Below are 13598 nucleotides of genomic sequence, written 5' to 3' on the forward strand. Positions count from 1 at the left end.
ATTGTGTGCCTCTGAATATTTACATGACCGCACATTACACAAATATTTTGTGGGCCCTCTTGACAACACAATTACCAAACTTTATGCTGGATGAACTGTGTTGTTTCTGAATTAAATTTTGCTGACAAAAACTATAAGAGGGGGAACGCAATGTCTTCAGAAATTTAAATGATTCACTATTTAACAATTAAAAAGACGGCAAAGCAAAGTAAGAACAAATAGAATGCAATCATCCATTTCACCAGCTAATTGAGACAAAGGTTCACTGAGTGACTCATGGCTGTGAGACCATGGTCAGGAAACAGCAGTACAGTAACTTAAGCACAGGGCAACGTGGACTGGGCTGCCTGAGGGTATACGTTTGTCGGTCTGTACAGCATATGGATCCAGTCTCCTGGGCCTAGATATAGCCGGAGTCTAGCTGTGGCTGCCTCAGCCTGTCCCCTTTTCTGACTGGGACTGCTTGAGAGTTATCTTGGGAAGGGTTTCAGTGCTACGCCATTCTCAAGGACTGACACCCTGCATGTGTAGGGGAGAGGTTAGAGGAGCGTTCACTCGCCTCAAAAGCTTATCTTCATACCTTTCACGATGAAAGACAAGCAGAAAACCCTCTGTGTCATGGTAATGAGCTTTCTCCCTGCCTCTTCCAGACAATAAAATGTGATCTGGGGCAGTGAGCTGGAACAGACAGGGCTCCAGGGTGTGGGTGCGAATTTGTGCAAGTTTGAATGCATTTGCTTGCATTAACACAAACAGAGCATACTAAGTGACAACGGGAGAGCATAGGCCATTTTAACAAGCATAGCAAGCTCTGCTGATGTGCAATACAGCCTCTATGACAAATTGAATATCAATCTCCATCACAATCATCCATGGTTGGTTTACTACAGCACTATATCCCTGGTTGCATTGATCACTACGGATACGGTTGTGAAAATTTGACAGACAAGCCATTTTGATGGATGGAATGGTTTACCAGTAAACACCTCACCCACAGAAAAATAACAAGCCTATTTAGAACTATACTGGCTTCCTGAGTAGACTCATTCACCGATTCATTAAAATTGTGATATATGCAGTGCCTCTTCCATCAAAGTCATTCACTTCTAAACCATTTGAAAATCCATTTATAGGAAAACACACTAAACTGGATTACTAGGATTGCGCCACATGTTCATCCCACATTGTTACGTTACAGCCTCATTCTAAAATGGATTAAATAAAAATCCTCAGTCTACACACAATACACCATAATAAACAAAAACAGGTTTAGAAATGTTTGCATATATATATATATATATATATATATATATATATATAAATAAAATAAAATAAATACCTTATTTACATAACCATTCAGACCCTTTGATATGAGACTTGAAATTGAGCTCAGGTGCATCCCGTTTCCATTGATCATCCTTGAGATGTTTCTACAACTTTATTTGTATTTATTAAGGATCCCCATTAGCTGCTGCCAAGACAGCAGATACTCTTCCTGGGGTCCAGAAAAATTAAGGTAGCTATGCAATTTTAAAAACATTAGAATACATTCACAACACATTAAGTTTGTGCCCTCAGGCCCCTACTCACCAACACAAAATGTGTACAGTGGGGCAAAAAAGTATTTAGTCAGCCACCAATTGTACAAGTTCTCCTACTTAAAAAGATGAGGCCTGTAATTTTCATCATAAGTACACTTCAACTATGACAGACAAAATGAGAAAAAAAATATTTATTTGCAAATTATGGTGGAAACTAAGTATTTGGGCAATAACAAAAGTTTCTCAATACTTTGTTATGTACCCTTTGTTGGCAATGACAGAGGTCAAACGTTTTCTGTAAGTCTTCAAAGTTTTCACACACTGTTGCTGGCATTTTGGCCCATTCCTCCATGCAGATCTCCTCTAGAGCAGTGATGTTTTGGGGCTGTTGCTGGGCAACACGGACTTTCAACTCCCTCCAAAGATTTTCTATGGGGTTGAGATCTGGAGACTGGCTAGGCCACTCCAGGACCTTGAAATGCTTCTTACGAAGCCACTCCTTCGTTGCCCGGGCGGTGTGTTTGGGATCATTGTCATGCTGAAAGACCCAGCCACGTTTCATCTTCAATGCCCTTGCTGATGGGAGGTTTTCACTCAAAATCTCCCGAGACATGGCCCCATTCATTCTTTCCTTTACACGGAGCAGTCGTCCTGGTCCCTTTGCAGAAAAACAGCCCCAAAGCATGAGGTTTCCACCCCCATGCTTCACAGTAGGTATGGTGTTCTTTGGATGCAACTCAGCATTATTTGTCCTCCAAACACGACGAGTTGAGTTATCAAAAAGTTATATTTTGGTTTCATCTGACCATATGACATTGTCCCAATCTTCTTCTGGATCATCCAAATGCTCTCTAGCAAACTTCAGACGGGCCTGGACATGTACTGGCTTAAGCAGGGGGACACGCCGGGCACTGCAGGATTTGAGTCCCTGGCGGCGTAGTGTGTTACTGATGGTAGGCTTTGTTACTTTGATCCCATCTCTCTGCAGGTCATTCACTAGGTCCCCCCGTATGGTTCTGGGATTTTTGCTCACCGTTCTTGTGATCATTTTGACCCCACGGGGTGAGATCTTGCGTGGAGCCCCAGATCGAGGGAGATTATCAGTCGTCTTGTATGTCTTCCATTTCCTAATAATTGCTCCCACAGTTGATTTATTCAAACCAAGCTGCTTACCTATTTTTCTACCTAGATTCAGTCTTCCCAGCCTGGTGCAGGTCTACAATTTTGTTTCTGGTGTCCTTTGACAGCTCTTTGGTCTTGGCCATAGTGGAGTTTGGAGTGTGACTGTTTGAGGTTGTGGACCGGTGTCTTTTTTATACTGATAACAAGTTCAAACAGGTGCCATTAATACAGGTAACGAGTGGAGGACAGAGGAGCCTCTTAAAGAAGAAGTTACAGGTCTGTGAGAGCCAGAAATCTTGCTTGTTTGTAGGTGACCAAATACTTTCTCCACCATAATTTGCAAATAAATTCATTAAAAATCCTACAATGTGATTTTCTGGATATTTTTTCCTAATTTTGTCTGTCATAGATGGAGTGTACCTATGAAAATTACAGGCCTCTCTCATCTTTAAGTGGGAGAACTTGCACAATTGGTGGCTGACTAAATACTTTTTTGCCCCACTGTGTGTGTGTGTGTGTGTGTGTGTGTGTGTGTGTGTGTGTGTGTGTGTCCCTACAGTGGCAAGAAAAAGTATGTGAACCCTTTGAATTACCTAGATTTCTGCATAAATTGGTCACCAAATTTGATCTGATCTTCATCTAGATCACAACAATAGACAAACACAGTCTGCTTAAAACGAATAACACAAACAATTATACATTTTCATGTCTTTATTGAACACTGTGTAAACAATCACAGTGCAGGGTGGGAAAAGTATGAGAACACTTGGATTTAATAACTGGTTGACCCTCCTTTGGCAACAATAACCTCAACCAAACGTTTTCTGTAGTTGCGTATCAGACCTTCACCACGGTCAGGAGGATTTTTGGACCATTCCTCTTCAAACCGGTTTCAGTTCAGCAATATTCTTGGGATGTCTAGTGTGAACTGCTCGAGGCCATGCCACAGCATCTCAATCGGGATGAGGTCAGGACTGACTGGGCCACTCCAGAAGGCCTATTTTCTTCTGTTGTTGATTTACTTCTGTGTTTTGGGTCGTTGTCCTGTTGCGTCACCCAACTTCTGTTGAGCTTCAATTGGCGGACAGAGCCTACCATTCTCCTGAAAAATGTCTTGATAAACTTAGGAATTCATTTTTCCGTTGATGATAGCAAGCTGTCCAGGCCCTGAGGCATCCCCAAACCATGATGCTCCCTCCACCATACTTTACAGTTGGGATGAGGTTTTGATGTTGGTGTACTGTGCCTTTTATTCCTCCACACAGTGTTGTGTGTTCCTTTCAAAGAACTCAACTTCAGTTTCATCTGTCCACAGAATATTTGTCCAGTAGCGCTGTGGAACATCCAGGTGCACTTTTGCAAACCTCAGTCACGCAGCAATATTTTTTTTGACAGCAGTGGCTTCTTCCGTGGTGTTCCCCCATGAACACCATTCTTGTGTTTTTTAGCATCGTATTTTAGTGTTTTACGTATCGTAGACTCGTCAACTGAGATGTTAACATGTTTCAAAGATTTCTGTAAGTCTTTAGCTGACACCTTAGGATTCTTATTCACCTCATTGAGCATTCTGCGCTGTGCTCTTACAGTCATCTTTGCAGGACGGCCACTTCTAGGGAAAGTAGCAACAGTGCTGAACTTTCCATTTATAAACAATTTGTCTTATCGTGGACCGATGAACATCAAGGCTTTTAGAGATAATTGTGTAACCATTTCCAGCTCTATGCAAGTCAACAATTCTTAATCTTGGGTCTTCTGAGATGTATTTTGTTCAAGGCATGGTTCACGTCGGGCAACGTTTTGTGAATAGCAAACTAAAAGTTTTTTTTTTTTGTTTTTTTTTTTTTAATAGGGCAGGGCAGCTCTAACCATCTCCAATCTCGTCTCAGTGATTGGACTCCAGGTTAGCTGACTCCTGACTCCAATTAGCTTTTGGAGAAATCATTAGCCTAGTGGTTCACATACTTTTTCCAACCCACACTGTGAATGTTTAAATGACGTATTCAATATAGACAAGAATAATACAATAATTTGCGTGTTATTAGTTTAAGCACACTGTCTGTTGTGACTTAGATGATCAGATCAAATTTGATGCCCAATTTATGCAGAAATCCAGGTAATTCCAAAGGGTTTACATACTTTCTTGTCACTGCATGTTTGTGTTGCTTTTCAGTCGCCGCTGTTCCATAAGGTGTATTATCATCTTTTTAACTATGTTACTTGATGTGGAATAGAGTTCCAAGTAGTCATGGCTCTACAGTATGTAGTCGGTTCTGGACTTGGGGACTGTGAAGAGACCTCTGGTGGCATGTCTTGTGGGCTGTTTATGGGTGTTTGAGCTGTGCCAGTAGTTCAAACAAACAGCTTGGTGCATTCAACATGTCAATACCTCTCACACATACAAGTAGTGATGAAGTTAATATGTCCTCCACTTTCGAGTCCACATGTGGTAAATTCAATTGATTGGAAATTATTTGGAAAGGCATGCACCTGTCTATAAGGTCCCACAGTTGACAGTACTGTACATGTCAGAGCAAAAACAAAGCCACGAGGTCGAATTAATTGTCTGTAGAGCTCGGAGACAGGATTGTGTTGAAACACAGATCTGGGGAAGGGTACCAAGAAACTTCTGCAGCATTGCAGGTCCCACAGTGGCCTCCATCATTCTTAAATTAAAGACATCTGGAACCACCAAGACTACCTAGAGTCCTGATGAAACCAAGATTGAACTATATGGCCTGAATACCAAGCATTCACACAGGTCTGGAAGAAACCTGGCACCATCCCTACAGTGAAGCATGGTGGTGGCAGCATCATGCTTTGGGGATGTTTTTCAGCGGCAGGGACTGGGAGACTAGTCAGGATCGAGGGAAAGATGAATAGAGCAAAGTACAGAGAGATCCTTGATGAGACTGGGGCGCAGGTTCACCTTCCAACAGGACAACGACCCTAAGCCATGTCTTGGCATGTCCTTGAGTGGCCCAGTCAGGGCCCGGACTTGAACCCGATCTAACATCTCTGGAGAGACCTGAAAATAGTTGTGCAGCGACGCACCCCACCCAACCTGACAGAACTTGAGAGGATCTGCAGAGAAGGGGAGAAACTCCCCAAATACAGGTGTGCCAAGCTTGTAGTGTCATACCCAAGAAGACTCAAGGCTGTAATCACTGCCAAAGGTGATTCAACAAAGTACTGAGTAAATGGTCTGAAAAACTGTCAAATTTACAGAAGTAATTTTAAAAAATACATTTGCAAAACATTCTACTACCCGTTTTTGCTTTGTCATTATGGGGTATTTTAGAATAATGCTGTAATGTAACAAAATGTGGAAAAGGTCTGAATACTTTCCGAATGCACTGTAGTGCGCTACTTTTGACCAGAGCCCTATGCCACTGTGTTATAACCAGGCCTAGACCTGACATGGGGCCATCAACAGGTGACCTACTTGTTGGGGTACTTGCGGAAAATGTCCTTGATGACCACGATGGCCTCCTGCACCACATAGTTGACCTTGGTCTGGATTAGGTCCAGCAGGGTGCTCACACAGCGCTCCGCTGATTGCTGACAGACAGAGACAGAAGAGACTGTCAGCCAAACACAGAGCAGTCAAGGGAGACACTACAGTAACAATTGGCATTATTCAGGCTTTTGTTATTAGATGCATGAAAAAGCTCCAACCTTTCATAGACATTTATACTACACATGCTGCAGTAAACACATGACACACAGTGATAAGGCTAGCAGTAAAAACACTACAGTTAGCTTGACAGTTTGTTGTACTTGATTTGAAACATTATACTACAGTGTATCATGACAGCGTTCCATCATCTCCTCGCTCTCACCTCCACTTTGATGGCACAGCGTCCGATGGCTCGGACTGCCTTCCGCACAAAGTCCACATCCACCTCAGTGGCATACTCCTTCAGCTCTGCCAGCACCTATGAAACCCCCAGCATGAGGTCATTGATACTGGCTTTTATGTTGTCTAGGAATCACACATTACTGCTTGTCCATGTTACCTACCAAATGTTACTTTAAAATCAAACATCATGGCTTCCATTGGAAGTAAATGTTCTAACTGTAATGAGATTGTGGTGTGTGTGGGTCACCTGGGCGATGTTGGCTTGAGACGCCAGGCGGATCATGATGTCCAGTTTCTCCAGCTTGACATAGATGGGGTCGTTGTACTTCACAAAGAACACCTTCATCTCATGCTTCAGGATCTCTGGGCTGCACAGAGAAACCGGTACAGTCGATATCAAAAGAAAAGTAACTAGCAATTTCAATAAATTAGTAGAATACAGCCAACACATTAAATACTTTGAATGTGCTGAGAAAGCACGGGAGAGTCCCAAATGGCACCCTAATCCCTATAGAGTGCACTACTTTTGACCAGGGCCCAGGTAGCCCACTATATAAGGAATAGAGTGCCATTTGGACTGCACACACTGAACAGCTGTAATTATCTGACTAATTTCTGTTGGTAGGCCCCCTATTTATCTCCAGGCCTTCCTACCGTTTCTGTACGATGAGGTTGATGTTCCTCAGGGCCACGTACTGCAGCTCAGGCTCTGCAGACAGCAGGGTGACCAGGGGCGGGGCCAGCTTCTTCAGCAGGGTGCTATAGTAGTCCAGGTCCTTAGGAAGCATCTCCATGAACTTCATCAGCACCTTGACCGCCGACAGCACCACCGCAGAGTTGGCATGGGACAGACGGGGGGTCACCCGCTCACAGATACTACAGCGGGGGGGAGGGAGAAAAGGGCAGAAGTGATACAAGGGACGAGTACAGATTATGGGGAAATTGATATACATTACACTTCATATACAGCAGATGATGTGGAAACTGACAGGGAGAATCAGTGCGTCATAGACAATGAATGAATGTGATGAATGAGGTGGCATCCTGTGCTTTCTGACCTCTGGGACTCGCGGTCGTCACGGGGGGTGTAGTTGGCCAGGCAGTCCAGGATGAAGATCTGACCCCACTCTGTGCACTCGTTGAGGGCCGTCAGCAGTTTGTTGATGGACTGGGGGTTCAGGTCCAGCAGGTTGCTGTTGGGGTGGGACTCTGCAATCTCAGACAGGGCTGCCACGGCATTCGCTACCACCTGACAGAAGGAGAGGGTAAGTTAGACTGCAAGAACACATAACCTAGTAGGCAGCAATGAGATGACGGAATTAATTTCCAAACAGCGATACAAATCTGATACCGCAAGTGCACTTTTTCCTATACTGGGATAAACCTCCCATTCATGAAAAGTAGTACTACAGCCCTAGAGCCAGTAGTCTCGCCCAGGGGGAGGTAGTCTAGCAGTCTGGTCAGCCTGCCGTGGGAGCCTCACCATGGGGTTGGAGTCAGAGATGAGGTCCTTGAGGGTATCCAGGAAGCCCTGGTCCTCCACCAGCTGGGCGTTTATGTCATGGAGCTTGGCCACGCACACGGCTGCAGTCTTCCTCACGTAGGGGTCCTCGTCCTTCAAACACTTCCTCAGAGGCTCACACAGGTACTCTGTGATCTTGTCCACGCGGATACAGCCCATAGTACGCACAGCCAGGGCCCGGATCAGGGGGTTAGCGTCCTCACAGTCCTGAAAGTGGAGGAGAGTCTCTCTATGTTAGTTTTGCACACTGAAGAGTATTGAGATGTAGCTACCCCAGTTCTCTCACTTGTCAGTGAGACAATATTTTGTATAGGTCAGTGCCGTCTGTCTGACCTGCCCTGGTGTTGTGCTTTACCTTGACGAAGGTGTTGACAGCCATGATGGCCATGTCAGGCTGGCTCTTGGCATAGTTCATCAGGTACAGGTAGACCAGCTTCTTCAGCTCCAGGTTGTCAGTCTGCATGCAGTTCACCACGTCTGGAAACAGGGCACTGGGGGAGGGGTGCCAGATAATTACATATAGAATCATGAAGGTATGACAGCAGCCACTCGTGAAATATAGGTTCCCTATGGAGGGAGCAGAGTCAGTATGGGCCATGACTATCCACCGCATTGTCACATGTTCAGAGGTGACAACAGAGCGTGGGTCTAACACGACTCACCTGACATCCTTCCCAACGGTCATGGAGGCAATGACCTTCTTCACAGCCTCTTTCTTCTTCTCCTTCTTATCGCTGTTCAGCTCAGCTTTCAGCTCAAAGATCTCTCCTGCACAGATGGAAACAGAACATACCATTAAAACAGATAGCAAAAGTATGTGTATGTGGAGTAGTCATGCTTAATTCTTTAGATCAAGACCGGAGCGTGTATTATAACCAGTCAGTGAAGGGTGCACTGCACACACTACTGTTACTTTGATTACAATTAATTTCATGACAGGAACACATGTATTGTTATAGAGATATGGTTGACCTAGAATTGCTTAAACACTGGACGAAGCTTGGTTAAACAACACTCCATAGAGGCTGGTCTATATTGATAGGTGGGATGGACAGAGTGGTTGAGGGGTGGGATTAAAGAGCTCATGTTCAGTAATGTATTATTGCATATAAAAGTACCATGTATGTCAAATGTATGTATATGTAGCAGAAAAGCTGAAAAAACAAAAAAAGATGTGTCCTCCGAAGAGGGGGGTGGTGGTGGATGGGTTAATAAAAATATATATTTATATATTTTTTTAAAGTTAAACCATGCACATCTCCAAGATACATCGGCAGACTTGTTCTATTTGAAGGGCCAACTGTACATGTAGGCAGTGGTGTAGAGTACTTAAGTAGTACTTTAAAATATTTTTACTTAAGTAGTTTTTTGGGGGGGGTATCTGTACTTGACAACTTCTACTTTACTACATTACTAAAGACAATGTACTTTTTACTCGATTTTTCCTGACACACAAAAGTACTCATTAAATGTTGAATGCTTATCAGGACAGGAAAATGGTCCAATTCATGTACTTATCAAGAGAACACATGGTCATCCCTACTGCCTCTGGCCTAGCAGACTCACTAAACACAAATGCATCTTTTGTAAATTATGTCTGAGTGTTAGAGTGTGCCCCTGGCTGTCCGTAAATTTAAAAAAAACAAGAAAATGGTGCCGTCTGCTTTGCTTAATATAAGGAATTTGAAATGATTTATACTTTACATACTTAAGTATATTTGCACACAAATACTTTTAGACATTTACTCAAGTAGTATTTTACTGGGTGACTTTTACTTGAGTAACTTTCATTAAGGTATCTATACTTTTACTCAAGTATGACAATTGGGTACTTTTTCCACCACTGCATGTGCAATAGGTGCAAAGACAAACACAGACAGAGCAGAGGCTGGACTTCAACCTCTCCGCAGTACAGCCTGTCCTCAGGTAACACTACAGATCAGTTCAGCTTCTCTCTGGGCTTGGATAGGAGTGCTTACTCTCAAACACCACTGTCTGTGGGCTTAACCTTGAGCACAACTTCCCCCTGGTTCCAAGGGTAGAAAACCCATTAATGAGCCTCCCTCACACCTACACACAGAGAGTAGTGATGATCTGCCTGAAGGACAATAAATTAAAGCGAAGGGTTGCTTATTCAGCACTTCTGACTCCAATGTCTCATACAAGGCAAACAGACAAGTCTCCTTCATAAGCACCATATCAGTTTGAATGGTAGTGATTGGCTGGCTGTTTGGGGGCTGTTTTTGAAGAGGTGAGAGGGGATGCAGAGCGAGACAGAGAGCCGGGGAAAGCCAGAGGGACAGCAGGAGGGCTAACTTAAGGAGTGCTAAAGCCTGAGGCCCTAATCTTATTTAGAGGACAACCTCAGCTGTTCTATTCCTGCTTTCATCAGCCAAACACACATAGCCAGGCTGCTGCTGAGCCGGTTTTCTACTCCTTTTGTTGATGTTGCTTTCTCTTGGCTGTAAATACCCTGAATTTGACATGTATTTTTTTGTGACAGTATGTGGTTGGGAGCAATTCATTTCTAGAACATTCTCTAAGTCAACCATTGTTACACATGGTGGCTCTTTCCATCAGCGGGGTCATGAAGCCTGTTTCCATATTCTGATTAAGCCTACACACCATTTAGATTAGGGCCTAAAATCAAGTCATGACTAATATGATAAGAGTAGCCTAAAAACAGCAGCTCTGAATGAATTTCGATACTGTACATTTTTTATTTATATATTTAAAATTCACTTTTGAAAGTCAAAGCGGGCCAGACCTTTCTTGGTAGTGGTGAAATACTTAGAGTCCGTCATCTTGGATCCAAATTGCCGGTTCTCCTGCAAGAGAGCGAGAGCACGAAATAATTAATGAAAAACAGGCACCAAGGTATATTTTTCCTAGAAGGAGAGGGATCTGCAAAGAAGACAGGAAATTGTAGAAGTGCAAGTGCAGGCAAAATAGGAGGAAGTCTTCATCACTTGGACACTTAGCTTTGATGTTTTTTGTTAAAACACATTGGTCGACAACCCCTAAAAAAGCTAAAACCCTCCTAGTCAGCACATAGGCCTACTTAATCAGCCGGCCTCTGACTGGACCTGTCGTTTGGGGTCCAAGGAAACTCAGTCTGTAGCACACAGCATTATCCCTTTCCTGCTGTTGAATATCACACTCAATCCACCACCTTCATGTGATGGATCTTCCCACTAAGAAAAAAAACAGACTGTTCTCTGCACTAAAAAAAACAACACTGCAAAGTAGCAGGCCTTGAAAGTAACAAAGCTCCTGCGAAATTAAAAACATTTGTCTCTTATTTCACTGGATTAACACCCCCCCCTTCCACGCCCAACTTTAGCACTTCAGGATGAGATTGGGCCTCACATGTTGATATAATGCAATATAAATGATGCTGCGAGTAGTCAGTGTATTGACTCTTGAGTATTTCATCCATCAACATTAACCCAATTCTAGTACTTACTTTTTTTCTGCATGAGGTAGTCTTATAGATATCAAAAGTATTGACAGTATGAAAAATAATTTAGACATACAAAACAACCAGAGTACTAGAAAAATGGCACAAATGACTACCATGTTATCACACCCTGCTCCCAAAGTGATAGTGCAGAAAGCACAATGCCTGTTGAGAGGCTGTCTGGTCGGGCATTGATAACAATGTTGCTGCCCACCACACTGGCTGGACAAGTTCGTAAATTACAGTGCTGTAGTGGTTCAATAGACAGGACCCTCATCAAATTCCCTGGGAACTAAACTCGATACTCTTTCCCCCCCCCCCCCCCCCCCCCCCCCCACTACTCTCTTCCCAATCTCATGCTCTCACCAGAACAAAAAAATGCACAATGTTAGACTCCTTGCTAATGGGAAGCTGTCATTGCGGACTACCTAGTCACTAGCTTGGCTACAACGCAGGAAAGAGCAGTGGTCAGTCAATCTGATTCAGAAGCTGGAGAAATATATTTAGGTTAAGCCTAAATAGTTATGCTAGTTAACATTTTATTGACTTGAGGCGCATTAATAAAAGGTGTTGCCTACATCCAAAGTGTAGGTATAAACTAACTGCATCATGGCAATCAGATCTGTGGCCCTTTGTGAAGAAATATCAACTAACAGTAAGCCTACATTATTTTCTGTGTTATGGCAATAACTGGCAGGCAACGGTCAGCTGTCATAACGCAAATGTAGCCTAAAACACTGACTGACTGCATCCAGCATGAAGTAAATAACGTTACTTCCCCAAAGACAATTTTCTGTAAATGAATCAATATTTTCAACAGCTACCTAGTTAGCAAATTTGTCAAGGTCTAGTAAATGAGCTGAAATTGACAAACTGAGTGGTATCTCTGACAGCAGTCAAAAGCTATTGACAGATTGTTATTAGTTAGCAAACAGCTAGGTTACGAAGTGTTATCTACTTGGCTGGAAACTTAATTAAAACGGTTTCAAGTTTCAATGTCACGTGCAAGTACAGTGAAATGCCTTTCTTGCCAGCTCTAGTTAAACCCAACAATGTACAGTAGCTAACCTAGTACTAATCAATATCCAATGCTAGTTTAACGCGGGGCCCCACTAAACTATTTGAATACCCTGTAACTTAGCTAGCTACTTAGCTATGACCTATGTGGTTAAGGTAGTGTTAAAAACCCTGGCAAACTATTGTTATCATAACTAACTAGCTACACATGTTCACTTCCTCGTCATTCATAGCATCGCTAGCAAACAGTGATAGCCAACAACTGCTAGCTAACGTTAGTTAGCCAGAATGGTTAGCACTTCATCGGCTTTGCTCTCGTTCATTTTTAAAGCTAAAATTCTATCAAGCCAAATCGAATGGCACAAATCAGATTTAAAACTGCTCTTTCTAACTTCGACTGATTACTCACGCATAATTGATTAGCCCACTCCATATTTGCTTGATGAATGAACCTGCTGCTCAGCTAGGTACTGTAGCTGATGCTATGCTGCTGTCTAAAGAAATTACCTTCTAAAGTAGAGGCTTATAGGGAGCCTTTGCCGGGATAGTAAAGCTCTTAATCTATCGACCTATTTTCAAATCCAACCCCACAGAATGAACGTGCCTACTGAAGTTAAAATTAGACACGACACAGAATAAAACAGCAGAGAAAATCGAAAGCAGTTTACCGTTGCGAAGTGTGTGTTTTACTTGGCCTTCGTTCCCTCCCACTTGAATAGCTATCATCGATCATGGTGTTTTTTTACTTCCGACTTCCGCAATAAGGTAATTTTAGGTGGATAATAATTATGAAAATGACTAATTTGGTGAGAAGATTATCATTAAGTGGGTATCAGATCACGTTTTTTTCACATCGTAAATAGACCAATCAAGCCTTTTTCTTTAATGTTCAGACAAAAATGTCAACTAGCTATATTATGCCAAAACTGAGATGGAGCTTGATCACAGTCTTATTTAAAAATATGAAAACATTTATCTGAATACCAAAATGTCTCTCTTTCTGTGTGTCACACACAAACACGCAGGCACCTGTATAAAAATAAATAAATGTGTATGCTAAATAGAAACATAATGTGC

At 42.8% G+C, this 13598-nt stretch overlaps 1 protein-coding gene across 4 annotated transcripts in view; it reads right to left on the reverse strand.

Moving 5' to 3' along the window:
• Positions 1–13285, reverse strand: part of ap1b1 (adaptor related protein complex 1 subunit beta 1) — a 43215-nt gene extending 29930 nt beyond the window's left edge. The window contains exons 1-10 of one of the 4 annotated variants that reach the window (XM_021621643.2): positions 13190–13285; positions 10812–10872; positions 8707–8812; positions 8400–8535; positions 8006–8251; positions 7581–7771; positions 7177–7398; positions 6770–6890; positions 6503–6598; positions 6106–6221 (exon numbers count right to left, since the gene is read on the reverse strand). In XM_021621643.2, the coding sequence (XP_021477318.1) occupies positions 6106–6221; positions 6503–6598; positions 6770–6890; positions 7177–7398; positions 7581–7771; positions 8006–8251; positions 8400–8535; positions 8707–8812; positions 10812–10848 (1271 nt within the window). In that variant the 5' untranslated portion in view covers positions 10849–10872; positions 13190–13285. The other 3 variants (XM_021621644.2, XM_021621641.2, XM_021621642.2) reach the window with 3 other exon arrangements.
• Between the last annotated feature and the right edge of the window lie 313 nt (positions 13286–13598).

This window comes from Oncorhynchus mykiss, chromosome 11 (genome assembly GCF_013265735.2).
Source record: "Oncorhynchus mykiss isolate Arlee chromosome 11, USDA_OmykA_1.1, whole genome shotgun sequence".
Classification (NCBI taxonomy): Eukaryota; Metazoa; Chordata; class Actinopteri; order Salmoniformes; family Salmonidae; genus Oncorhynchus; species Oncorhynchus mykiss.